This window comes from Coccidioides posadasii, chromosome 2, assembly GCF_018416015.2.
Source record: "Coccidioides posadasii str. Silveira chromosome 2, complete sequence".
NCBI classification, from domain to species: domain Eukaryota; kingdom Fungi; phylum Ascomycota; class Eurotiomycetes; order Onygenales; family Onygenaceae; genus Coccidioides; species Coccidioides posadasii.
In genome coordinates this window covers 3,964,581-3,990,992 of record NC_089408.1, presented here as the reverse complement: position 1 = coordinate 3,990,992, position 26,412 = coordinate 3,964,581, and the positions used below count along the sequence as shown (strand labels likewise).

Below are 26,412 nucleotides of genomic sequence, written 5' to 3'. Positions count from 1 at the left end.
CGAAGGAGATGCGAGATATTGCGAGGTGCTTTCACCGTGTTTGTGGCCCCGATTTCCGATGTGATAGTATAAAACTCTACCCGCCCAAACAAGCCCTCTTTCCTGCACTTTTATGCTTGTCATCGTTCGGATGGAGGCAAGTCGCGCCGATCGACATGACCTAATATAATTCTTCTTTTATAGATGGACTGAACCCGGTTCTTGAGATTTTGTTGGATAGTCTTAGACGTTCAAGTTTGGAGTGATGCATTGTACATACATATGACATTTCTTATTTCCCTGTCGTCGGTTCCTTTCCCGCGGGTTAGTGTACTCTCCTCTCATCTTTTTAGCCTTTGGACCGGTTGCTTTAAAGACTCTTGAGGGTTTACTAAATGTATTTTTTACAACGCATATCCGATTGTACTAATAGAGTATTACTGATGATACCAAGCTGAAAGTTCTGAATACCCTGATAACCATTTTTCCTTCCCTGCCTCTGTGACTTACGGCAAGCATCCGACTTCGCCATGCTGTTTTCGAAGGAAGTGGGAATCCTTGATCTTGAACGGTGAGTCTGTCGGCTCATGGACGCTTCGGTCCCAAGTTTACTCTCGCTGTCAGCGATCGCCGAGCTAACTCGTTGGGATGCTCGCTTGCTTGTGGATTACGTTATCGAGTCGCGATTAGTAAGCCGAAATTGTGACTTTCGACGTCTTAATAAAAGCGAGCTCCCCAGAAGACATGCTCCTCTAACTGATTCCGCCTTCGATGAAATATTGTCCTCCCTCTTCTGTTCCACCAGGAGAGCCATATGGACACGCGCAGAACCGCAAATCGTTATGCATCCCCTGCTGTGTCCTTGGGTGTTAAGTTATCTCACAGCGGGCTTTCACAGATATCCCGTACGTAGGGGGGACACCTCCGTAATCGGCGTTGCTGTGAACAACTGATGGAGTCCAAAGGCCGACGAAAAATAAGATTGGCAGGACTACTCCGCCCCCAGACTCTGATCTCCAAGGAGGAGACTGCACCATCTTCAATCCAACCCTCAACCCATGGGGGGTATCTAGGTTGACCTTGGTGGCTGTGGCAAGTACAGGGTCAGAACTAAATTTGTCGATCAAATCCGCTCTTACGGAGATTGACATACTTGCAACCATGGGACTAATAGAGTTACATATAGGAATCCCACGGAGCACCAAGCAACGATATCGGGACCTGGGGAAGAATATGGATCGAGAATTCAGGGCAAATCTAAAATTCCATGTTTCCTGACGTCCGGTGAATGGCCAGCAGGAAGCAATAATCGACTGCTTCGATATCTGCTCAGAATTAATTACTATCTTGCTGGCCTCAAGTCTTCCCCCGGTACTGGATGCCCTCGTCTGCACTTATCCAAAGCAGAGGCATACTTTTTCTATATTTGCATTATATCCCCACCTAAAACTCACGGTAGTAATGGTACCACGTCTTTGGCTTCACCATGGTATGCTTCCAGGCCCAACGGTGTGTCGGCTAGCTCATGTCAAGCGCGAGATGCTATTTCAGCCAGACTTCCCCGGCTGTATCAAACTCTGATTCCCCTCATACTACTTTGGTTGTGTCTACTCTGATATCAGAATTTTGCTTCGGGATGTTGCACACGTTACGTTCATTGCCCTTTAAGCTCAAAAAAGGGCCAGTGGATAAATAATAGCATCTTCTCCCCTAGCCGCGCAGGAATATTTTTTTCTTCCGCAGGAATGGGCTAAGACCATCATTTATTCCATCGGCTATTACTCCCTTCCATTCCTCGAGCATCCTCAAAGCGCAAGTCGGCCTTAAAAGTCGTTCCTACGTATCCCCTTTCCCCGGGTAACGAGGACCATGGCCCCAGGAGTAGTAGATACGGTGGTTGGCAAACCAAGTCCTCGAGAGCTCGAAGATTTGTGTGATGAGATCGATGCGGTCAACGCCTATCAAACTAAAGATCGCGACATTTACCAGCTTCCTCAATTCGATAAGGACAAGGATAAATCCCAATTCAGACGATACAATGAAGCCCGTGCCCGAGTTAAGGAGTTCTACCTCGAGCAGCATACGAAGCAAACCGTCGCGTTCAACCTCAAAGCCAGGAATGAGTTTCGGTCAAAGGTTCGAGCCAGACTCACTGTTTGGGAAGCAATAGAGAAGCTCAACAGCCTCGTTGACGACTCGGACCCAGACACAGAGCTCTCCCAGATCCAGCACTTGCTCCAGTCTGCGGAAGCAATTCGACGTGATGGGAAACCACGATGGATGCAGCTCATAGGCCTTATCCATGATCTCGGAAAGCTACTTTACTTCTTCGGCGCTGAAGGCCAATGGGATGTGGTTGGAGATACGTTTCCGGTGGGATGTGCCTTTGATGATCGGATCATCTATGGATCTGAGTCGTTCGAGAAGAATGAGGACTATGGACATGAGATATACGGCACCAAATTCGGCATATACTACCCGGGTATTGGGCTGGACAATGTGATGCTTTCGTGGGGTCATGACGAGTATCTTTATCATGTGGTGAAGGATCAATCCACCCTTCCAGCCGAGGCGCTGGCGATGATCCGCTATCATTCCTTTTATCCGTGGCACGCGGCTGGTGCATACACGGAGTTGATGAACGAACATGACAAGGATATGCTAGCAGCTGTTCGAGCGTTCAATCCTTATGATTTGTACAGCAAGAGCGACGATATCCCAAATGTCGAAGAACTCAAGGTTAGCAATACCTCCTCTCGTCGGCTACCCAGGAAGTGGCACCTTGCTGACTTAGAATCTAGCCTTATTACCTCGAGCTTATCGATGAATACTTCCCTCAGAAAGTTCTCGATTGGTAACACGCAACACTGGGGGTGTGTATATCCTTATTATTTGAGCTCTCCAGTTTCTAGATGATTGATTCGAAGTCTGCGGCAGTTATTCTCTTTTGCTCCAACTTTAATGCCCCTTTTTAGGCGAGCCGCGTAACTCCGTTTTCAATATTTTGCTCTGTTGGTCAGTTTTATCGTGTTTTGTACGCTTTTGTTAGAAGCTATGATTTTCCAATGTCACACGATCCTCAGAGAATTATCATTTCTGTGTTACCGATAATTAACTAATAGGCACCAGCTGCCACTTCTGCATTGTGTACGAATATTGTGGTGTACAGACACGAAGAATATACAGGCCTTGGGGAGCACAGCCGAATCGTGGCATTCGTCGGTTATCAGATACTGTGTCACATATCCTGCGACCGGTCTTAATACGGCGACGGGCGTATTGGTGCCCATTATCTAGAGAACGGCGGAAGCGCAGCCCTTTTGGCTGAGTCAGTTGACCACTAGTCACTTTTCCGCCCATCTCGCAGAGAAAGTTCGCATTGCTCGGCATGAACACTCTCCCAGCGGCCATAAGCCAGGTCCCCCTTCAAAAAACCCCACGAGCTGCCAAAAGGGGGTCTACGAGCACGAGGCTTCCCGTAAGGCATCGGATCAATTTCAGCCCGGGCTACCTTAGTGAGGGGTACCTACATCCGCCGTACATAACTTCATACTTGGGACACCCCTGTGGCCCAAAAGCGTTGAGCAACTGGATGACCCAAAGTTTAATGTGAATACATCCCCACCTTGGCTGCAGATAAGCTTTTTTGAGTCTCAAACCTACCGAATCCAGGGAAGATCAGATGTGTATTTATGGATGAGGCGAGTACATCCCGTCGAAAGCCTATTGCTGACTGTCGTGGAAGATGTACTTCCGTACATAACTACGAAGCAAGTGGCCGGATTGTCAAGACATGCCGTGAAACTTGGGTGGGGGTGAAAGGGATGAGACGGGAATGTCACAGCTCGGCTTGGGCATTGAAGACAAAGAAAGTCGATTCGAGGTCCGCCGACGGGAGGACGGAAAAGTATCTAGCGGTTATAACCGTTGGGACCGGGAAGGGTTTTTTTTCTCTCCCCTTCTTTCCTCTTTCTCCTTTTTCTTAAGATAACTTCTTTTTTTTCCTCCGTTCATTGAAAAGTGCTTGTGCACAGTTGATCATGGCTACAGAAGTGACTGGTACCCGATTCACACTAAACACAGGGGTAGAGATCCCGGCCCTTGGATTAGGTTGGAATACCCTTATCATAATGTCTCATCAGCACAGTCTGTGGAAGAATGGTTATTAGAGGCTGACGGAGAGACGTACAGGAACATGGCAATCTGCCCCGGGACAGGTGCAAGCTGCAGTCTACCATGCGTTGAAGGTCGGATATAGACACGTAGATGCCGCACTATGCTACCAGAACGAGAAGGAAGTTGGAAGGGGGATTGCACAGGCTGTCAGGGAAGGGATAGTCAGGCGAGAAGACATTTTTGTGACGACGAAGCTATGGAATACGTATCACAGACGGGTAGACGAAGGGCTAGAGATAAGCTTAAAAGATCTTGGGTTGGAGTACGTGGATTTGTATCTTATGCATTGGCCAGCACCGATGAATCCGAATGGTAAGTGTGCAAAGCTCCCGGTTCGCTCGAGCATCGACGAGAGTCCACGACAAGTGAAACTAACTCGATTTGCTGCAGGAAACCACCCGCTTTTTCCCAAGCTCCCCGATGGATCCCGGGATATCGACTGGTCACGGTCCCATATCGATAGCTACAAGGACATGGAGAAGCTCCTCGCGTCCGGCAAAGTGAAGGCGATTGGCGTTTCGAATTACAGCCTCAAGTACCTTCAACAGCTCCTTGAGCACGTTTCGGTTGTGCCTGCAGTGAATCAGATCGAGAACCACCCACTTCTGCCGCAGCAGGAGATTGTTGATTTCTGCAGAGAGAAAGGAATCATGGTCACGGCATATAGCCCTCTGGGGAGCACAGGCGGACCGCTGATGACGAGCGACGCGGTGGTTGAAGTTGCGAGGAGAAAAGGCGTTTCGCCGTCGACGATTTTGTTGAGCTGGCATGGTATGTGTTGCATCCCCCGCATCTGCTTTCTCGTCTTGTCCGGTGTCTAACTCGGGTCGTCAATTTTATTTTACACAGTTGCACGTGGTTCCTGCGTCCTCTCAAAGTCCGTCACACCATCGCGCATCGAAGCCAACCTCCATCTCGTTAAACTGGACGAGGATGATATGAAAATAATTGCAAAATTTACGGCGGAATCGGTATCTCGAGACGGGTTTACAAGGTTTGTCTATCCGCCGTTCGGAATCGACTTTGGCTTCCCCGACAAGACGTTGAAGGATTGAACCTGGTGTGTGTGTGTGTGTGTGTCTTTTTTTGTTTATTAGGTCAAGGGCATCATGTAACTAGATAGCTACCCATCTGGCGCAATCAGGTCTAGCGAGTCACTATATTTCATGAGCAGCTGGTATTTTTTCTTTTTCTTTTTTCTTTTTTGTTTTTTGGATAGAAATGGAAGATTCATCGATCCCGCCTATTAATAGCAACCCTGCCTTGACTGTGCGGGATGACATCAGCCTCGGGGCCGGAAAATGACGCCATTCCGCACGCCGGGTTGGGGTTGCTTCATGCGGTGGAATTTTTCGCCGCTTTTTCGTTGTTTTCTGCTCGCAACGGCTATCCATGGCTGTCATATATTGAGTCTGCATTTACTCCGATTCTCGACAACGGCCGTTCTTGCCGGTGTATCTTGGGGATATCTGTTACGGTTGTATCTTGGCTATTCCATTAGTGGCTCGTGTGACTTTCGCCCCGCCTTTTTATCTTATCATATCAGATCATCCCATCCTCGCACATGGCTACGCCAACCATTATTACGATGTGAACCAGCCCAGGCCAAAAGAACAGCCAACGCAGCCAGACAACTCTCTTCTGAATTATTCATTGGGGGAAGGGAAAAAGAAAAGAAAAGTAAAGTAAAAAGAGGGATTCTTCTTCGAACAACCGCTGTTTCCGACATTTAACACCCACCCACCCTAATTTCCTCCCCCCTCTCCCGCCCAAAACTTCAATATTTTCGTTCCTCCACAAACCTTCGCAGCCCTATCAGGCCCGGCCCGCAGCCAAAATACCCGAGGATTAGGTTTCGACACTTCAAGGTTCCAACCCTTTTCTCGCCCTTGTTTAGTGTGGGCATATACATATATATATGTATATTTCCATTCATGATACGGGATACACCCTCGAACTTTAAAAGAAAAGGAACGAAGGGGGTTGAGAAGATTGACAGTGGAATCGGTACTCCTACGATCGTGGGACGAGTGAAGTGAGTGAGCGTGTTGGCGGATGGGAGGCTGTTGAAACTTGTCTTCTTTTTGGCTTGAATTTCTTTTTTTCCTTCTTTCCCCCTTCTCCTTTTCTTTTTTTTTTTTTTTTTTCTTCCTAGAGTCTTCCTCTTTTTTTCTTCAATGCTCTTCCTTTTGCGCTCGCAAGGTACCCTGTAAAACGCCTCTCCTTTCTTTTCTTTTTCCCTTTTCTCTTCTGTTTGAACCCATGGTCACTTTTCATCTGTGTTCGTGTGTACATATTTCTGAAGTTAAAAGAAACCATAGGTAGGTCAATCTAGTTGCAACCCGTCTCCGATCAGGGTTTGGCGAGTTGCGTCTGTGCGCGTCCACCGGCAACCGCGGGAAAGCTTGGCTTGAGAGTGTGAAAGGCGAGATGGCGGACGGTGAAGCAGGCAGTAGAAAATTATTGAATGCGGAGGAGTTCCAACAAGGTTCGTAACTGTCCCTTTTTATACCTTAAAAAGAATGTGAGCCGGGTTGATGCGTCGTACTTCCTCCCCCCGGCGTAGAAAACCCCCCACCCCGGAGAGGCTTAGTTCTTTGACAATGAGGGAAAGAAACAGACGGATTGCTCATCATCATTTCCATAGGCCTTGCAAAACTTGATACGGAGATGGGAAAAGATCCCATTCTCTCGGCTTTTGCTCCCATCAAAATTATCACAGCCGGTGGCTTCGTTGCGGTGTCTTACCTGAAAAGCCGCAAGAGCACCGATGACATCGACTATCTGCTTGATCCTGAATGGGCCCAGGACGAGGATATAAAGCGACCACTGCGCGGCGCCATGGAGAAAGTCGCGCACCTACTCCACCTCAACAAGAATTGGATCAATGAAGACATGGCCCTTTTCGTCACGCGAAACTCAAGAGAGTATCTCTTCCGCAAAGCTGAAGAGCAGAATATTATTCTCTGGGAAGGCACAAATCTATGCGTCATGGCCGCCCCGATGGAGTGGGCTCTCGAGAGGAAATTGAGGAGAATTCATCATGCCGACCGTGGCCGGAAGACCAGTCATGATATGCAGGACGCCATTGCCATGCTGAAGCATTTGAGGGATAAAAATGGTGGGCCGTTGGACCGGACTTACATTGCTGGAATGAATGTGAATACGTTTGATGTGCTTCCGGATGCCACAACAATGGATCGGGTGGAAGCTGAATACCAACGTACTTTTAACGAGAAAATATTTCGATGATGCATTCTTTGTCGGGCATATTAAGGGGGAAAAAGTATTAATTCTTTTTAAAAAAAAGAAAAAAAAAAAGAAAAAAAAAAAGAAAAAAAAAAAGGAGCATCCCTGTGAAGACGAGCATTGACGGCCTTTTCTATTGTCTGAAAGATGAGTTGAACTCGACATTTTGCATTCAAAGCGATTTGCTGCGTGGGACGATTCGATACCATTGCTGGCCGGACTTGAGCCTTGGTTGTCTAGTTAGAATTTATTAATGAAACTTTATTGTTTTGAACCTTCTTCCCAGGTTATTGTTGAGAAACAATTGCTTGAACAAGATAAATGACATAAATAGAGCAATAAATTCTTCTCTTTGCCTTGAGAGCTTTGGTTCTTTTTTTTTGGGGGGTTGAGAAAAAAAAAATCGGTGATGGCGGAAACGTCTGGCCAGAAGAGTATCCATGGCGTAGAAGGGGCCACTGCTCTCCCTTGCCGTTGCACCGTGTCCTCCAGGGTCCTTTGATATAAGCCTCCCCCTAGGGCATCTTGCAAAGGAGCTTGTTGATTGCATGATAGGATGAGGTCTTCCGCAAATTTTGCGTCATCATTGCACTTGAATTCCTTCATTGCCCTGTTAGCGTGGCGTGTCTGCTACCCACGCACGATGTTTCCGTTCTATCGAGGTATCTAATCGATCACCTTATAGTTTTCTTGATCAACCATAGATAAAAGTCCTTGCATCCATCAGCAGTCTCTAGCATCGAAATGAGAGCATCCACACTCCCAAATAGTTCCTTAAAGCCTATGGTATCGACGGTGGCGACCCAATCCGACGGTGGGAGCGCGCACACTCCGCATTCGACATAGCAAATTGAATGCGTCGCATAAGCATATTTCTTCAGCTCACTGCAGCTTTCGTTCTTTTGGCCTGTGGCGTAGGGTACGAGCTTTTTCTGGAGACAGTACATTGTGTCAGTGAGCCAAACCTGGCCCCTGTCGGAGAATTTGCCGCGCACCGTGGCGAATTTTTGGCAGTAGTGCTGGCCGCAGGCGACGGGATAACCCGTGGGGCCGCACCTGACCCTTTCTTCGAGGCAGGTTTCGTAGAAAGTGCAGGTGTTCCTGACGGGTTCTGAGCAGGAGTTATGACGCTCGCGGCGGCTGTATTCCGCCTGGCTCCAACGTTCCGACGAGTCAACGCGTCCATTTCTCCTGTGTCGGGGATCCACCCCAGTGATGGTAAGTGTTATGGCAGTGGAACGTTGTCCGTAGACTTCAAATCCATTTCCGTCGCACCCTCGGTCGGGATGCTTGTAACGTCTGATACTTTCGCCTAGTTTGATGGTGAGTCCCCTGAACCATAACAGTCTTTGGTAGTGCTATCATACCTTTGGCAGGGGTTGTGGCTTTTCCTTTGATGCCGTCCCAACCGGTCATTTCCCGGCAAGTATCACCATCCTATACTCTATTAAAGATATGATAAAGAAAATTAAATTTAGTCTTATAATACCTCGGGCATTTGACAAACATCGCCCGTCGACGAAACAGCTAATGTCTGAACTAATGCGACAAAGGCAAACACGACAAAAGTGACTAGCGGCATGGTGTCTTGGTATCCGTCACTGGGGTCGAAGGGAGATAAACAAAGGGAGAGCCGGTTTCAAAGGTTTTATTCCTTTCCTCCTAGAAGTGCGCTACGCTCCAGGACGGTAGGGATATGCCAAAAGAAATTTCGCGTGTCGGTCGTGGGAACAAAGAAAACTCGTGTAGTGGAACTTTTGGCTTCGCTTCTGGGATGCATCGACACTACCTTTCGGAGCGCTGATTTTATTTGTCAACGACGAAACCGGAGCGGTGTCACGATAAAAAAGAAAGCCGAACCGACGGAGGAAGAACAAACGCGATATCCCGGACTGAAGGATCGTCAATGCGTTTCAAAACACAGGGTCCTTGATTCGGACTCCCTATTCGGCACCAAGGAGACGGTAGCAAGAGTAGTTTATCTCCCAGCCCGTTGGTGTGAGTATTCTCTTCTAAGGACTAGGCTTTGGAGGAGAGAGTAAGTCATACGGCACGCGATGGGTTTTAGAATTTACAGATCACCGTACGACGACTCTTCCCTGTCCGCCGCCCTACCTTGTAGCACCAAATGGTCAGCACCACTGCGTAGCTGACGGGTTTGCAGGGAGAAGGGGGGCGGAAAAGAAAAGGCCCTTTCGAGCTGAAAAGGCACTCCTCTCATTTCCTTCAGTCCCGGGCCTCGCATGCAGGTAGTTTGACTATCGATCTGAAACCGGTTGGCTGCTGATGCGCGGTGTGGCGCTTTGGCGTAACTAATGCAAGGTTGGCGCCCGAAAACGGTCTCGTACATGAACACCGACGGAGGCCTCATCGACACATTTGGGCCCAGAAATATGTCGAACACGGCGGCGGTGCTGAAGCAATCGAGCAAGCGGCTCTCACTTGCAGATGTATGTATGTACAGCGTGTTGGAGAGCTTGTGGTCTGATGGCGTTCGCCCAGTTTATTGCCCCGCATCACCTCGAGGCGGCGTGACGACGTGCCTGCTCGTTCAAAGAAATATTGAAGACGAACTAAAAAGGTAGAAACATAGAGTCAAGGTACAGGCACACACGAGATATATGCAGGAGTGCTTCAAAAAAAAAAAAGAGAGGGAAAGGAAAAAGGAAAGGAAAAGTCTATGTAGGAGAAACATGCATCCAGCAACCAAGCAGACGAAAAGGACCATCGGGTATCAAATGGCTGCACAAATCACACCCAACTCCCAGACAAATTCGCCAGAAACACATGTAAAGATGAGAGCATTTCATATCGTATAGAGCCATCCCACATTCGTCACGATATTCCTTTTCGCAAACGTCTCGTTCACCCCTCCCTCCTCCAGCACCAGTCTCCCCGCCACATCCACCACGTCGGCGGGCAAACCCACCGTCCACTGCGCATCGACGGGCGGCACGTTCTTCGTCCACGGGGCCACCGTCTCCGGATCATACGGCGGATACGGATCCTCGTCCCTCTCGCGATACAAGTGCCTCCCGTCGCGCCTCATCCCCAGACTCAGTCGCCAGTTGAAGGCGTGCACCAGTTCCTCGGCCAGGCACGCCAGTATCGCATACCGGATCGGGTCGGTGTCCTGCGGGTCCGGGATGAGGTTGAGCGACCAGCGCGACTGGTACCAGAAGTACTCCGTCTCGGTGCCCATGGGGATGTAATCGCCCGACGCCATGCACTCGTAGAGCCGGTAGAGGGAGCGGAGCGGGGTGTCGCGCGCGCTCCAGAGAGGGATGCTCCAGAGGTTGTGGATGTCGCCGCGTCGGGCGCGCAGGAGGTCTGGTTTACCCCATAGCTCGCGAATAGAGAGGGCGGGAGGGAGGGGGAAGTACCATGTCGGGAGGGGGATGAAGAGGCGCAGGAGGGCGAGGTAGGGATGTTTATGGTGGGCGCGCAGCCGGTCAATGCTGGCCCGGAGCTTGAGCGGGCTGCTGAAGAGGTAGAAGAAGCGACGGATGCGGGTCCAGAGGGAGAGCTTTGGCCGCGGCCGTGCCATATGAGGGCTGGGTGGTTTGGTGATGACCCAGACTCTGCAGGATGAGATGTTTTCTTTTTTTCTACTTTTTTTTTTTTTTTTTTTTTTTTCCCTCTCTCGCTCTCTCTCTTGCTGTTTTTCTTATTCCCTTTCTCTCCCTTTTTTCCCCAGTTAGTGATTTGATTAGCTGCTGATTTTCAGGTGAGCATTGTCGGAAATGTATGTTAATTAATTACCTCAGAAGAGAATTCCCTGGAGAAACCCAAATGGGCTGTTTGGGCCGGGGGAGTGGGCAGCAATTGGTGTTTTGTATGTTCCTGTGCTCTCCTGTCAACTTTTTGTTTTTTTTTTTTTTTTCCCTCTTCCCTGAGCGAGATAAACTGCTGCAAGATGATGGCATCAACCCAGCCAGCACAACTAGCGGTCAACAAGGGGGACAAACCTTAAGCTGCAGCACTGCTCGCTAACTAAATAATAGTTGGCTCCGCAGCCTCAACGTGCGCACTGGCTGGGGAGAGGGCAAAATGAAAAAAAAAAAAAAAAAAGCGAAAAATAAATACAAAGCCATGGCCCGCCTCACGGAGCGGCCGGAATCAAGAGTTAAATAAGATGTAACTCCCTCCCCTTCTGCCGGCCAAACACACGGACAGGGCCATCATGACGCTGCAACTTCGACTGCCGATGCTGTTACATGGCCCGTCATTCTGAATTGCCGATCCTGGCTCTTCCCAAGCCCTGAGTTTAAAAATGTACGGAGTACATCTGCTATGGAGCACCGAAATAGATCACAATAATACCCCCATAGTTAAGATAACTATAAAATTTTTGGCTGTAGAACACACAATCTTCAAACAAACCGCCCGTCAGGCGTCCCCCCTGAATATTCGCCGGCGCAATTCAAAACGATTCTGCAGGATTTACCGTAAAAAAGATATAGTTGGTTTTGAAAGGCTTGGGGCAAAGCAGCAACCGCCCACCTGCTGCCCGCCCCGTCAAATCAAACCTGAATTTCTTCTTGTCCGTGATCATCGCCTCCATGGAGCGCCGAAGCAATCCGCACCGACTGACCACTTGCCTCCCGAGTCCCGTCCAGACAAGCAGCGGTGAAACTCCTTTGCTTTGGCCACAGAGGCCTGTTCGAACCGGTCGTCGTAAATATGTAACAACTCATGCTAAGGAATCTTGCACCCGACGCCATTGCCGTCATCGATCCTTGACAGGCTTCATCTGTGGCTGGATGTTCGCCGTTAACTAGCTTTCCCTTCGTCCCAAGCAATCCCCGTGGAGCCCTCCTGCCCAACCACCGCCATGCGCCGGGCATGAAAACACGCAATCCACCCGCAGCAGAACTCTTGCGATCTCAATGGCGTCATCACGATTCGTTGGTCCTGCAGAGCTTCCGGCCGAATTGCGGTCACACCGGCAGAGCCCGGATTGATTTTCAACATGATGTCCTTGCCAGAGAACCACCTGTGTGTGTCAAATGCCATGAATCAAAGTATTCCAAAATCGACAACGACAAGCACCACACCCCCCCAACACCCCAATAAGAGATCATCAAGCGTGCCACAAAGAAGCCGCCGTGATCGTGCTTGTCACACGCCTGGCTCCGGAGAACACTCGGGGCGGCCAATCAGGCCATCCACCATCGTGTTCCATGCATCTCGGTAAAACGCAATCGAATCGTCGAGAGAATCCTCGGAGCTGTTTAAGATTAGGCTTTGTCTTGGCCGCATCCACTAGTTAACGATGGCTTCAGACTGCGGTTGCGACAGGTGCCGATTAGGTGCCCCGGCTCGTTGAAGATGGGTTGGACAATAAGTAAAAAGGGGGTTGAGGGGAAAAATAAAAAGGACTGAAAAGGATTAGTGCATCATATGAACAGACAAGTCACTGCTCACCGCCTCACCTGCAGTTGACTATGACTTTCTCACGCAGGTGTTTGTTGACACTGATGGCTTTGAGCGACTTGTCAGCAAGAAGCGGTTGTTAACAATCACCGCATCCAAGCCTTCCTACAGAACTATGCACCACACTGATTTCCCGCCATATTTGGAGCGCTGTGTACAACAAGCCCATATAGCTCCAGGCCCTAGTTCTCCCACTCTTGCTCGTCTCTATCGACTAGTTATGGGTTGGACACTGCAACCAGGAATCCGCGGAGAGCTCGATGCGCAATGTCTCATGCATGCTGCCCACGCATGTGACACAGGCCGGTGCAGCCGAAGATTGAGGATTGCGAGTGACGGGCACAAGACGAACTCTGGGAATGCAAAGTGGTCGAGCAGGATATTGAGTATAAGTTAACTTCCCTTCATACTTAAAAAAAAAAAAGGATTTGCGAATTGGTTGATGAAGACATGCGGTGTTCAGTGGCCTGCCATATTTGCCGCCCTCCCTTGAAAAGAGGGGAAGCCAGATTTCAGAATACCCCGGCTTTGACCAGGAGTCATTGGAAACTTACCTTCGACACCAAAAGGAGGCACCGGGTTAGATGAAAGCAATGACAGCTGTATTTACTTACACAAAGAAAGAAAACATCTGGTTTGACTGTTAGTCTACATATAACAAGCCGTCGACGTGAAGGCTACATGACTTGTCTTGAGAAGCTTGGACACCCTAAGTATTATCCTCCCTTCAATTCTTCAGATTGCCTTTCTAGGCCCTATTTCGCTTGATGCTAGTGCAGTTAACCGACGAGCTAACGAAGAGATATCGAGTTTGCGGTGCGTGATGGCGCCAGGGATGTCCATCGCATTCCCATACCCCCCAACAGTGACAACCATGTATTTGGCTTTGTGAACACCAGTGTCTCAATCAAATAGTTGACTTTCGGGCAGCAGATAAGAGTAAATCCAGCTAATGGCAACCCTTCTTAATCAGTGATGGCTCTCCCTTGTCAACACGGGCTCGCTGCTTGCCATGGAACAGTCCGTCGGCAATTGGAAACCCTGTCCCTTGGCTCTGCTTGTCCAAGAGCAACTCGCTGTTCAATAACCGAGCGTGCATCAATGTGCACTCACTCTTATTTGCTGCTGATCCCCCATGTTCCCATGCATTTCTGCATCTGGTGTCCAGCAGCATAATGCCTGTGAGCCATTTTATCTTATCTTATTTTATTTTATTTTTCTTTGGTCGTATTCCATTCCTCCGACCCTGGCTGGCTTTTCTTACTTGTAAGAGCCCGAGGACAAGCGAACCATGATTCTTCTTCGATGGGTTGGATTCTTTTTATGCAATCTGTTGTCTTCTTACTATCAAAATTTCAAAATTCTATTCTATTGTTAACCAGAATCGATTTATCTGGGCCAGCGAATAGAGCTTAAAGCCATCCTACTGCCTTTACGGCTGCCATCTGCTTGTATAGATATGGTGAAGCATTTTCTTGGATCTAATATATTGCAAGATTAACCAAATCTCATACGAAAAGCCAAAATCTTTGGTATCTGAGTCCACTGCCGGAGCGAAGCGGTTTCCAGATTCTTCCCTTTCAGATACTCAGCGTCGAAATTTGGCTCCTCCAGTGCATCGAGGACCATACCCGCACGAAAGAAGGTCGAAAATAGCTGGTGAAAGGGGCGGTGGAAGTACGGCTTCAGGGAACCATGATTTCACCTCAGCCATCAAATGTTGATAAAACCATGCTCAAAAGAATTCAACAAAGGTTCAAACTCGTACCTGTGAAACAGGTTGATCCTGCATCGCGACACCCTTGTAGGGTGGAACATGAAGATATTTGGACAGCTTGATGTACTGCGTCGCCACCTCCTGTCCAGTTTCTGTGTCTTCCGCGTATTCCACGCTTCTGATCGCACCAGCTGTAAAAAAAGGATGCAAAAGGGTGGCCACGAAGCTATCAGAACGTACATCAATGCTCTCCTCTTGGAAAAAACACTTGCTTGAGGTTTCTTTTTCTTTTTTTTTTTTCCCTGGCCTAAAATGCCAAAGACTCGCTGAAGTGGAGAGCACCTACATCCCTCCGTTTCTCTTCAGGATTCTAGGCAAAGCTGCTGCTAGCGGCTCCAAATCAGGCACGTCCATAAACGCCATGTTCATGGTGATAATATCGAAAGCGCCTCCCTGCTTCATTTGTCAGGTAGACAAAATCGGGTTATCACGGTAACATTATTCGAAAAAAAAAAAAAAGAGAAGACGCAGCGAAAAGACAATCTATACCCTTTCAACTTCCTCGCGAATGAATGCCTCCCATTGCTTGCTGTCTGTTACATCTAGCACCTGGTACTTCACGTTTGCGGTGCCCTCACCCCTCTTCTCAGCCAATCTAACCATCTCGTCGCATCCATCAGTCGCCACAACACTCGCTCCCTTTCGTGCCAGCCAGTGAGCGACCAGACCATTTCCCGTCGCGAGATCGAGAACGCGGAGTTCGTTCCCGAACCTTTCTTCGCCTGGAGGGACTCGGATCATGCGTTCGAGGGCGGGTACTTCGAGCACAGTGAAGTAGTCATTTCCACTGGAGCCCATGCTGGTGTCCCAGAATGGAGCGTTTGTACGCCAGGCAGACAGACTGGCTTCATTCATCGTTGTGGGACTTCTCAGGTGCTTTCTGAACAATGTGCACGATGAAATTGTTCTTGGGTGGAGGAAGAAAACAGGGGGGAGGGGGGACGATGAACAAACTAATGAGCCAAGATGGCTGCCTGATGAAACCATGCCAGTCCCAAACGGCCGTCAACTCTGAATATGGAGCTCTGAATAATTCCATCTGCTGTAGAAAACAAAAAAGTCTATAGACCAAGAATATTCACAGTAAATATTTGCGATTTCGTCATAACAATGCAAGAGAACAAGTAAGCAACGCCTAAAGAAATTCCCAAGTGAAACAATGCTTCGACATCGACAATCCTTAATTAAATAGTACATTCGGGTAACAACAAAAAAGACCTCAGGCTTTTTCTTACTCCACAGCTGGCTTCTTTCCCTTCTTCTTCGCCCGAAGCTCTGCTAGATCCGTATATCCGTCCCCGCGAATCCACGCCAGAGCTTTTCTGAATCCTGGTCCCGCAATCGCGTTTGGATGACTCTCCAAAACAGCGCCTATCACTGCCCACGAAACGGCCAAGACCCACAGCTCTCCGCCCTTCCATCCACGCCATAGCCCTCGCTTGACTCCGGCCTTCCACGCCGAGGCTATAGCAAGACGGAAGAAATAGAGAAAATGTGACCGATAGCCTGCGGCACCAAAGAACATGAATGGCGCCCCGGCGAGCGCGCCGCTAAGGTAGAATCGCTGAGTTCGGAGGACAGAGCGCGGCAGAACGCCGTTGAAGAAGCAGATGCTACCCCAGGCGGATCCGATGGCGGCTGATAGAACTGCCGTCCAGGACAGGATCTTGCGAGACAAAGCGTTGATGCTAGCGATTGGGTGGACTATAAAGGATTTAAGCTTCAGGAGAGATAAGGCTAGGGCAACCTTGCTGACGGAACGCGCAAGGAGGGGGATGGAGAGGAGATTTTGCTGGAGAAACGCAGTGAGGCATGACGGGGTTTTCGGATGGAGGAGAGCGCACGATAATGATGACACCGCTGGATGTGCTGGAGATGTAATGAGCGATATTCCCTGGAGAGACGTAGGTAGCGTGTTTGGATTGTTAGGGTGGAGAATAGGCGATATGAATGCGCTGTTATTTCTTTCTATAAGCTAATGAAAGCAATTTTTTGGACAGGCTGATGACTTACGGCCACTTCAATTCCGAAATTTTTGCCAACGCGTCAACAGTCTCATATTTGTCTGGCCAGCGTAATTCCGTGGGAAAGCCCTCTGGACGATCCTGTATATATCCCGGTGAAAATCTCAGGATAAAATCACCGAACCACTGTAATCGCATAAGGTAAGATATGAACACATATGGGTTTTTCGAGAGTTTTGGTTCGGCCTACCTTTGGTATTGTTTCTCTGTCGAAAGTGAATGCATGGAACAACTGTGCGCAAGAGAGCGGCATGAGTAGCCAGCTTCCAACCCACCATGGCTTATTCCGGAACCACCCTTTTTCCCGAAGCGCATTGTATACGAACTCCAATGCCCTCGTCGTCGTATATATCGCAGCCGTTATGCGAAGCTGGGCCCGTGGATAGAGTCCAAGGATGAAGCAAGCTAGACTGGCCCCGATGGCGGGTGTGTATTTGCAAGTCAAAGCCTTCGCTATGCGCGGATTCCGTTTGCGAAATGGACGGGCATCTTCGGTGCGAAGATTGGCACGCAATCGAGAGAAGAATCGATATAAGAGGCGATTCGCAAGGACGAATAGAGAATGAGAAAGCGACAGCCGGAAAATGGTACCTTTCGGTGCAGTTTGTCTTGCAAATTATGTTAACCTCCCTGTCTTATACGTAGTATTTTTAATAGACTGGACAAGATCCTTACGGGTTTTTTTGCAGGAGTTTCGCTAGAATCTCCGCAATATTCCCTATGGCGCCCGTAACCAGGAATACTCGCAACGAAGACCGGAACGCTTCGGTAGTGTATTGGTCGCGAGATTCGGCGATAGCAGTGACAGTATCAGGGGAGATCGTCCGGCCTTTGAGCTTTGGGGGAAGTCTCTTAACCAAGCTGTTGTGGATGAGCTCGTATTCCCTGGGAGAAAGGGAGAGCGAGAGGGCGCGGATTAGGATGGGATTCGGCTTGATGCTAGAAGAGCCAGAAGGGGGCTCTGGCGTCGCATGTGAACTCATCTTCAGAGAGAGGACGGTGGCATAGGGGGTGGGCGGGCAGCAATCAGCGAGATATTAGATGATAGATTCAAGGTCCAACTTCTTGACAGCAGCAAGGTTAATGGTACAGGGGAAGATTTGTTTTCTTTTTAAATGACAATTTTAGATTTCAATGTCCTTGATCACGACCCAAGCAACATCCAGACTCGCCCATGCCTCGGCCACGGTGAGTTGGCTGCTTGGGCAGTCTTGGCATCTGCTCGCAAGAGACCAACGATTGGGGGGTCTTGGAGGTTCAATAGATGCGAACGCCAGCAGCTTAGTATTCTTCTACGTATGTCCTTTAACTCCCTGGTTCAATCTCATTTGGCTTGTCCACTGCACCAAGACCTGGATAATAAGTCCAGAATACAAATGGCAGAAGGACTGGCATAAAACAAATTCTCTCTACTAGGTAAAGCCAATGCGGTCTTTGGTGAGTGCAGGCATTGCTGTGCTAACAAAGATAACTCTACTTGATAACTTGAGGAGAGAGAGCCTTTGGTCCATCACAATTTGTCTGTCATGCCCATCAAAAGTGACATGCGAAGTACATACCAGGAATGGGCAAGCCACAGCACTCCAATGGAGTAAAAGGCATCACATCGAAGAATATGTCCTTACCGATCTAACCTATGGATCCTATGCATGGTCTATAGTCTTCTTCTTTTTCTCTCTCTTACAGCTCTGAAATCGATGAGTTGTGGCAAAAATCCTACAAAATGCCATCCTGCATACCATATGGTGACTTTTTGTGTTACCGCTCTTAGGACAATAAAGTAGCCGACGGGCTGAGCACTGCTCACCCTGCGGCTTTCCTTGGTGTAGCAAATAAAATGTCATTATCGTCAAAATACCGTCGCCTGCTTAAATGGGCATCATAAGCGATATCCGAAACTCCACAAAGAAATGTTGCTCCTAGCCAGAAGGACAAAAGAGAAAAGAGATACAAAAAAGAGAAAAAGGAAAAAGAAAGGGTTCAGAGGCATCCATCACCAAAAACTGCACCACCCAATGTAATGCTGGCACAAGTTCTCAACGCTTGTGGCTTGAACAAGAAGTTTGTCCACCTGGTCACTAACATTAAGTTCTTCATGTGGTTTAAAGTCCCGACCAGTGAGTTTTTCCCGAACTCTGCCAAGCACTTGTAGAGCTCGGGCATTTTGCACTTCTCTGGCTTCGTTGGGAATACCCTGTTGAGCGTCCAGAATGCCACCGTCTAGAATCGAGGGACGGCGGCGTGTAAAGTTACCGGGCTGTAGTGGATGATCGAGATCGAGTTCACCTGATTGGCGACGGTCAGCGAAAGATGGCTGTGCGGGAGATTCGCGGGCTCCCAGTCGCCAATTGATCAATGGGTCATGGATAAACTAAAGGTTAAGAAGGTCAGCAACCGCACGCGATCCGGGGAGGAAAAAAAAAAAAAAAAAAAAAAAAAAAGGCAATTGAAGAACTTACAGCTTCCAACACTGCCATTAAAGACTCTTTATTCTCTCGAAGAACCCGCATCACGGCTTCACAGGTGATATGGTAGCTTCCCTCAATGTTGCTGACTTCCATGGCAAAGGTGAGCATACGAGTAAGTCGGAATGGAACCCTTTCAGGGTACTTTTCGCGGTGCATAGCAACCTCAAAGCAGTCACCAAAATCGATGTGAACGATCTTGCCCGTGATCCGATCCAACAAAAGATTGGATGGGTGTCGATCACCCAAACCGAGGATATATCCGACCATTGACATAACACCGAGCGAGCGAGTGTAGTTGGTCCGCCGTTCAAGCCAGGCTTCGGAGCTTTTACTCTTAAGCCAAAGAACCCGATAAAGGTCTTTGCCGGTCGTGTTATCCATAGCGTAACCAAATACTTCGACCTTTTGCATAAGAGTTAAACTCTCGTAGTCTGGTGCCATTTGCAACATTATGCGGTGCTCGATGTTAAGGAGAATGCGCCGGCTTTCCCGATACTCTTTGATCAGGGCATGTAGTGTGTCAGTATTTGTTACCCAACCTATCAAACCAGAGTTTTGGGATAGGGGGATGGCAGCGAAGCGTTGAATAGTCAAGTGACGTTTGAAACATTCACTGTCTTTTTCTAAGAGAGTATTGACAAGCCCAAACAGTTGCATGACTCTCTCGTCTTGGCGGATATCTTCGTGACCCTTTAGGGCGTACATATACGAGTTGCCATCGCTGCCTTTAACAATCATCTTTCGCGGCTTTTTCTTTGTTTGAACTAGAGTTAATACAGGATCAAAGCTCAGGATTCGAATCACAGGTTTTCCGCTTTGATAAGTGCCTGGTATGGCCAGATCCAAGTCGACAGCATCCTTTAGCTTGGGCGAAACGTATTTCAAATCAAGGGTCCTCATATGCCGGACCTGCCGGTCAATCTTCTTAAACACAGTGTAGTACAGATCCCATGCCTGGTTGAGGTCTCCAATTTCCTGTGTTTCACGGTAAAGAAGACAGAAATGTCTGGCTTCGGCTAGGTCACGGCCGAAAGCCTGAGCGAAGGACACCTCTCTCAGAGTTTCAGCGCCTTTGTCTAGCATGTCATGTAGTGGCGCCAGGGTCGCGAACATTCCTTCAACGTTGTGGTTTGCAAAATACAGTCGGGATGCTTCTTCCAAACCATCATACCAAAGTTCATGCCAAAGGACGGCAACCCTAACCAGCTCATGACTGACAACTTCGGCCTGTTCGACGAGCCTGGGACTGTGTTGACGCATGCTATCCATGATGTGGATCGCGGATTGCGAACGGCGAACCACATTGGATTTCGTGGCCACAGTTAAGGGATAAACGAGAGCTTGTGGATGAGCCTTCCCCAGATCCGCGAGGAGGCGGTGGACTGCAGCGCGAACCCGAGGATTGGGTTGGTTGATGCGTGCGATAAGTTGGGGAGTCACTTCAAGCCACGTATCAATGCTAACAGTGGCGAAGCCATCAGTCACAACGGAGTTTACGTCTGCGTCACCACCATGTGTGAACCAGAGTGTGAGAAGTCTCAAAGTGTCTTGGAGGGCGCTTGATGATGAAAGTGCGATCGACCGAAAGAACCCTTGGATAGCAGGAACTACATGCTCGCTAATAATGTGATGAGGTATCGATACTGTTTCGTTGTTGGACTGGGGACTCAGGGCGTTCAGCACCTCAAAATTTGCGAGCGCCCAAGCATGCCAGGCCTTGTAGGATTCGCGATTGTAATGGGTGGCGGCGGAATAAGCATTCAGCACATCGCAGACATTCTCAGATCTCCAATCCCCTCTCTGTAAGGCTGTCTGCCATTCGCCTTGTTTGAGATGGCTCTTTGCAAGAAGACGCCGGAATTTGCCAAGGTCGCCAAGGTGTTGACGGATTGCAGCTATCTCCGCTTCTCTTTGTTCCGTCTGCCCGTTAGACATATGGTTATTTTCTGCAGCCTGCTGCTGCTGGCCCCGTGCGGCACTAACTAGGGAATTGTATTTCCCATATTCTTCAGTCAAAGAGGCAGTAAAGTCTTTGAGTGCTTGCAGGGCCTCTTGCTGGCGGCCTGCGGCCCAGTCAAATTTAAGGCGAGCATAAGTCACCTCTGGTGGAATTCCAAACTCGGAAGATTCAACGGCTTCGAGGGACGCGAGAGAGCGTTCTGCAAGTCCCATTCGATTCGATTTTCGACAGAGATTGGCAAACTTGATCCACATATCCAAATTTTCCCTTGGCGAAATAACAAGCGCTCTGACTTTAAGCATTCGTTGCCATACTTCAACGTTCTGTTGACAACCTAGGAGCCGCTTATTCCATGTTTGTCTCATGGCCTCTTGCTTCTCAAGATCACCAACACTCTGCTTATAAGTAATGATTTCTTCGAGCTCAGCCAGCATCTGGACACGGACGACCACATTGTAAGCACGATTATAAGATTCACCTAGCAGTGCAGATAGCTCCGTGTCAAGACCGTTGCGGGCTTTCTCAATGTATTCTGCCGCTTTTTTGAACTGATTTCGATGCAAGGAAAGGATTGCACCAAAGAACGATCGATCAGGCGACTGTTCCTTCATTACTCCGATGTATGAATCCATGAGTTCCCATTGCCCACGGCCCCAAGCAGCAGCTGCGGCAAGAGGCGCGATAGCTATCCGGTGGTCGTTGGTCGCTTGATTCCATTTTTCTTGAGCCAAATCCGAAAGCATCTTCCATTCCCCAAGAGCATGCAAGCAGCGCATCTTTCCCATGGTGACTTCAAAAGAATCAGGATCAATCAATTCACGTCGCTTATACGCGGCTAAAGCTTCCTCCCAACGTTGAAGCTTTACGAACCACGTCTCCTTTAGCTCCACGTCTCGATATGCTTGCGCTTTGCGGAGAATCCCAATCGCCGCATCGAACTGCTGAAGCTGATTATTGATACTAATCAAAGCTTCAACAGCGCCGGAGTTTTGGTCTTGCTCAAATTCGAGTTCTTTATAATGCAAGGCCTTCGCAAAAGCGTGACATTTGCCTGCATACTTCCCAAGAGTGCGGATATCAATAGGAAGTGCTTTGTCGTCATGTTCCATGAACTCTGCTAAATTAAGAAGAATCTGAAGAATTTCCGGCGGTATATTTCGAGCCGTAAGGGCAAGGTCAATTGAGTGAACTAGTTCTTCTTGATAAGTATGGTAAAGCTCAGTCCAACATGACACAAATGCGGCATTGAACAGATCCTTTGCCAATGGTTGGTAAATACCCGCCAAGCTGGCGCAAGCCCGAAGGGCGTGAGACGGGGATTCTTTAAGAAGCTCTACGCTGAAACGTCTCATCCACTCTTGCCAGTCTTCTCGAGTTGATTTTTGAGTTGCATCCCACGCATTCTTGAGATGCTGCTGGTTTACAAGGATCTTTCTTTGACCAACCTCTCCAAAGGATTGGTCGTCACCAAAAGAACCGTATTGCTCGTCAGGATTCAGGTCCTGGGGTAGGGGTTCGCCTTTCTGGAGCTTCGATACGAGGATCTGGTAGTTGTGGTGGTGAATTTGATTATTTTTGAGCACCTGCTGAACGTTAGTAGCTAGAAATTGTAAACTGTGAAAAGGATGCAGTACCTTGTTGATCAACTGGATGTAATTCGTAAAGTCCTGACCTATCTGAAAAATTAGGGTGCAAACGCAATCTAAAGCAGATTGTCTCAAAGTGCGGTCACTTGAGCCGATTGCCCTTGCCAATGGATGGATCATAAGGGATGCAAAGTCAGACACATTGACTTGGCGAGACAGCTTCGCCAGAGTTTCGATGGCCGACTTCCTGATGTTTTGGGGAGCCTGCTGTTTATCAAACAATCTAACAATCGCCGGGACAATTCTGTGCATATATTCCTCTGCGCTAGATCCATACACGAGAAATGCATGCAAAACCCTCTCTGATGGCTGGCGCCGTGGACTACTGTCCTTTTCGATTGTTTCTAGCATCAGGGGGATCAATCCGGCTAAATATTTCTTGAACTCTCCCTCCAGAGACTTGGATATTGCTTCCACAAGAGACAGTATTGTCGCCTGGACCTGATAGGACGCATCCCAATATTCGCGGATAACAACAATAATCTCTGGCAGATATGCGCGAATATGTTGTCTGACAATTGTAACCAATATTGCAAGCTGGTTGAAGTAGGTATCCAGGCGGCTGACCGGCGTATCTCTGATCACCGAAATGAAAGCTGGGATTATTTGTCCCAAGAAAGGAACGCATTTCAGGCCCAAAGTCTTAAAGATCGTGACGATAGCATCAATGACGGCGGAGTGATATTGGGCAAGGGAACTCTCACTTAGGATATTGTGTAGTAGGGTATTGATAACAACTGTAGGATAGTATTCCTCGTTAGAAGGGGTAAGCCCTTGCATGATTAGTGACACATCGGACACTGCTTGGATTTCATTGATGTGATGAACGTCTGGGGTATCTTGGCTTATTTGCTTTTCATGAATGAGCATAGGACTTATAATTAGATGGGGAAATGTGGTACCTGATATTTGTAGGGGTCGAGAGCTCCTAGGGTGCCAATGAGCTTGATAGTTTCTTTCCGAAGAGACCCGGCTTGTTCCGTTTTGATGATGTTAATGAGGACAGCAAGGAGTTGTGGGTATTCCTTATAGGGCTCGATAACGTAGCCGGCATTGCTCGCAAGCTGTCCAAGAGTGCGTAAAGCGGCCTCTCGTTTTGAGGGCGAGGACAGATCTTGTAAAGCTTCCAATATAATAGGCATAATCTGAGCCAGGTATTGCTTCATGCCCTCACCGCCAATGGTTGCGATTTCTCCGATTGCTTTTATGGTCGTAGCTGACACTGCGGCATTGAGGTCTGTTGTCTTCGGCAATAGAGTCGTGACCATTGGGTCAACGTAGGAGCGAACCAATTTGGTTGCATTTGTGACAAACAAACTAATCAACTGAGCACTTTCTTCCTTTTGACGGGACGTCGTTGCAAAACTAAGCCCCGTTAGAAGATTGACAAGCAGCTTTCGCAACGGTGGGAAAACGTAAGCAGGATTGACGTTTGATAAACGACCAATTATACTAATTGCTGCTTCTCGAACGGAGAACACTTCATCATTGACAGCTAGAAAAAGGCAGCGAACATTTTCCGGTTTGGCTAAATGACGATCAAATTTTCGATCCAGTGATTGTAATACCGTGCAGCGGATTTCGGGTTCAGGGTCACCAACTCCTACAGATAAGAGCTTGTCGATAACCTGGCTGACAACCTGGAGAGAATGGCTGCTTGTCTGGTTGAGAATAGGGTCATGGACAAACAGTTGACAACAAGTCAAGGCGGATGCTTTGCGGATCTCGGAGTTATCATTGTCCACGTATTTTATAGCCACATCGCGGACAAACTCGTTCAATATATGGCCTACTCGAGTTAGATATAGCTAGAAATTATAGACGCGCGTGAACTAACCAGAGAAGTCGAAGCTCCCTAGTGTTAGCAGGGCAAGGGTAATCTCGCTGTCAGTGACTTCTTGGGGTGGCGGTGCAGATTCTTTCACAAAAGACGGCATAGGCGGGGCGCGATTGTCAGGGCAGCCAAGGGGTTGGAAGGGCCTTCCACACAAAACTAAACTTAACATGTCGAGCAGCTTTTCTTGGACCGTGGCTCTGATAGGCGGAATATAATGTGCCATATCGACTAGAGCTTGAGTGAGAGCTTTACTCAGGCCACAGGCAAAGATAGGGTCGAGAAGAGATTCCATATACTTGCTGAGAGTTTGCCCCACGGCCATAGATAGCATGCTCAGGCATTCTAGCATTGGAGCTTCGTTCACTGCAGCACGATTGCGTCTAAAATATCATCAGCCAGTGCTAACCCAATCGATATCGCTGGGGGTCCTACGCTTTCAGAGTCAAGCCCTCACGAATATACACAATGATGCCATCGAGGAACTGACCAATCGCGTTCCCCACAGCACTAGCAATCTTACCGATAGCGATGAACGCGGCATTCCGCTCTTTCTCTCGCTTTAGCTGCGCCTGTAGGTATATCATGAATCTATGGAGATAAGTATTCGTAAAGTCTAATGGAGCATATGATGCAAGCACGGGGATTGTAGCGACCACTTGGGTCCGGATCTTGGGGTCTCGGTGGTCTTTCAGCCGTAGAACTATCTCACAAGCGTTGCGGTAGTGCTCGTTCATAAACATGGCCCCTTTAAGGAGCAATTCTCTAAGCGCAAGGAGAGAGCCATGGATCCAATCCACGTTCGTTGATCTTAGACCAAGTAGCGTCTCATCGTAGATTCCCGCAAACCACTGATGGCGAACCTGGCTATCTCGAGCCGAAATAATTTCAAAGCATTCGCTGATAGCATCAGCAGACGTCTCTCGGATAAGCACTTTCGGATCACGGATGGCAACCCAGATAAGTTCAAGTATTTGGGCAACGAATCCGTAGATGAGAGTTGGGGAGCCTTTGGCGAGTTCCCTGATGACCAACACGGCAGCAAAGCGTCGATTCTCTTGTCTTTCCGATTGCAACCATTCTAGTGCCGATTGTATCTCACTTTCCACCAATTCTGCAGTTAATGCACCGCCAGGTTTTGCTAGGCGCCCCAGCGACCTGGCTGCATAAAGCAACACTGCATTATCGTTACTCCTCAATGCGCTACGCAAGTAGCCAGAGAATCTCGTTGTCTTTAGGGCAGCATCAACACCGTCGAAATCGATCAACCTATCAAGCGCAAGAAGTCCGGCCACCTTCTCATTCGCGTCGCCCCCTGTAACCACGAGCTGAGCTATTCGCTGGCTGACCGTGTTATAATACTCGAGGAATTTATCCTGCGGGAGCTCTAAAATACAATGCTCGTTAATATCGCGCGCACAAGGCCGGGGAGATTTCATTGGTCTCACCTCTCGACGCTGCTACTACATTATCGTATAGTTCAGTCGCGGCTCGCAGCCTTGTTTCCTCGTTTTTCGACTTGAGCTCTAGGAAGAGCTTCGGGAGCGCATCGGTTGCAGATGATGATTGTGACATGGTTGGAAATCACACCCCCAATACCGGCAGTGCATCTGCCTCTGGGGAGATAAACATTGATTACCGCATTGAAAGACTCATTAAATGGAGGCAGCTAGGGGCAAGGCATATTTACACGGATGTCCCCAACACTATGGGATTTGTTGCTAATGGCGAGGGCAGGTAACGATGACCGCCCCGTGACCAGATTTAAATCGCTGTTGTTTCGTAAGCATGTGAGCGGCCGGGCGTTTGATTAGGACGCGGCGGCAATCGGCCCGACGGACTCTCGAAGTTAAGTGGTCAGGA

The 26,412-nt window shown here is 48.6% G+C and overlaps 8 protein-coding genes across 8 annotated transcripts; 3 read left to right on the top strand and 5 right to left on the bottom strand.

Moving 5' to 3' along the window:
* The first annotated feature begins 785 nt into the window (after positions 1-785).
* On the top strand, positions 786-3,051 carry D8B26_003744 (uncharacterized protein). Its single transcript, XM_003071777.2, has 3 exons — positions 786-1,082; positions 1,166-2,718; positions 2,781-3,051. The coding sequence occupies exons 2-3, from the start codon at positions 1,849-1,851 to the stop codon at positions 2,835-2,837; spliced, it is 927 nt and encodes a 308-aa protein (XP_003071823.2). The 5' UTR covers positions 786-1,082; positions 1,166-1,848; the 3' UTR covers positions 2,838-3,051.
* Positions 3,052-3,418: 367 nt separating this feature from the next.
* Positions 3,419-5,399, top strand: GAR1_2 (H/ACA snoRNP pseudouridylase subunit). Its single transcript, XM_003071778.2, has 4 exons — positions 3,419-4,089; positions 4,171-4,467; positions 4,546-4,926; positions 5,005-5,399. Exons 1-4 carry the CDS (start codon positions 4,020-4,022, stop codon positions 5,208-5,210), a joined length of 954 nt encoding a protein of 317 aa, XP_003071824.1. The 5' UTR covers positions 3,419-4,019; the 3' UTR covers positions 5,211-5,399.
* A 733-nt stretch (positions 5,400-6,132) lies between these two features.
* On the top strand, positions 6,133-7,407 carry D8B26_003742 (uncharacterized protein; the record flags this gene model as incomplete). The annotated part of the gene is made up of 2 exons (XM_003071779.2): positions 6,133-6,643; positions 6,803-7,407. Exons 1-2 carry the CDS (start codon positions 6,586-6,588, stop codon positions 7,405-7,407), a joined length of 663 nt encoding a protein of 220 aa, XP_003071825.1. The 5' UTR covers positions 6,133-6,585.
* A 671-nt stretch (positions 7,408-8,078) lies between these two features.
* On the bottom strand, positions 8,079-9,552 carry D8B26_003741 (uncharacterized protein; the record flags this gene model as incomplete). The annotated part of the gene is made up of 3 exons (XM_003071780.2): positions 8,894-9,552; positions 8,772-8,841; positions 8,079-8,716 (listed from the first exon to the last, which is right to left on the bottom strand). Exons 1-3 carry the CDS (start codon positions 8,984-8,986, stop codon positions 8,079-8,081), a joined length of 801 nt encoding a protein of 266 aa, XP_003071826.2. The 5' UTR covers positions 8,987-9,552.
* A 483-nt stretch (positions 9,553-10,035) lies between these two features.
* On the bottom strand, positions 10,036-11,451 carry D8B26_003740 (uncharacterized protein). The gene has a single exon (XM_066124250.1). It carries the CDS (start codon positions 10,949-10,951, stop codon positions 10,211-10,213), a length of 741 nt encoding a protein of 246 aa, XP_065980329.1. The 5' UTR covers positions 10,952-11,451; the 3' UTR covers positions 10,036-10,210.
* Positions 11,452-14,337: 2,886 nt separating this feature from the next.
* Positions 14,338-15,604, bottom strand: D8B26_003739 (uncharacterized protein; the record flags this gene model as incomplete). The annotated part of the gene is made up of 4 exons (XM_003071782.2): positions 14,338-14,523; positions 14,609-14,783; positions 14,904-15,010; positions 15,107-15,604. 4 exons carry the CDS (start codon positions 15,602-15,604, stop codon positions 14,338-14,340), a joined length of 966 nt encoding a protein of 321 aa, XP_003071828.2.
* A 79-nt stretch (positions 15,605-15,683) lies between these two features.
* D8B26_003738 (uncharacterized protein) lies at positions 15,684-17,624 on the bottom strand (the record flags this gene model as incomplete). Its single annotated transcript, XM_066124249.1, has 4 exons — positions 15,684-16,572; positions 16,631-16,767; positions 16,832-17,249; positions 17,317-17,624. 4 exons carry the CDS (start codon positions 17,622-17,624, stop codon positions 15,849-15,851), a joined length of 1,587 nt encoding a protein of 528 aa, XP_065980328.1. The 3' UTR covers positions 15,684-15,848.
* Positions 17,625-18,454: 830 nt separating this feature from the next.
* Positions 18,455-26,252, bottom strand: TOR1 (phosphatidylinositol kinase- protein kinase tor1). The gene is made up of 6 exons (XM_066124248.1): positions 25,998-26,252; positions 24,985-25,936; positions 24,553-24,932; positions 23,618-24,504; positions 19,101-23,567; positions 18,455-19,012 (listed from the first exon to the last, which is right to left on the bottom strand). Exons 1-6 carry the CDS (start codon positions 26,122-26,124, stop codon positions 18,635-18,637), a joined length of 7,191 nt encoding a protein of 2,396 aa, XP_065980327.1. The 5' UTR covers positions 26,125-26,252; the 3' UTR covers positions 18,455-18,634.
* Between the last annotated feature and the right edge of the window lie 160 nt (positions 26,253-26,412).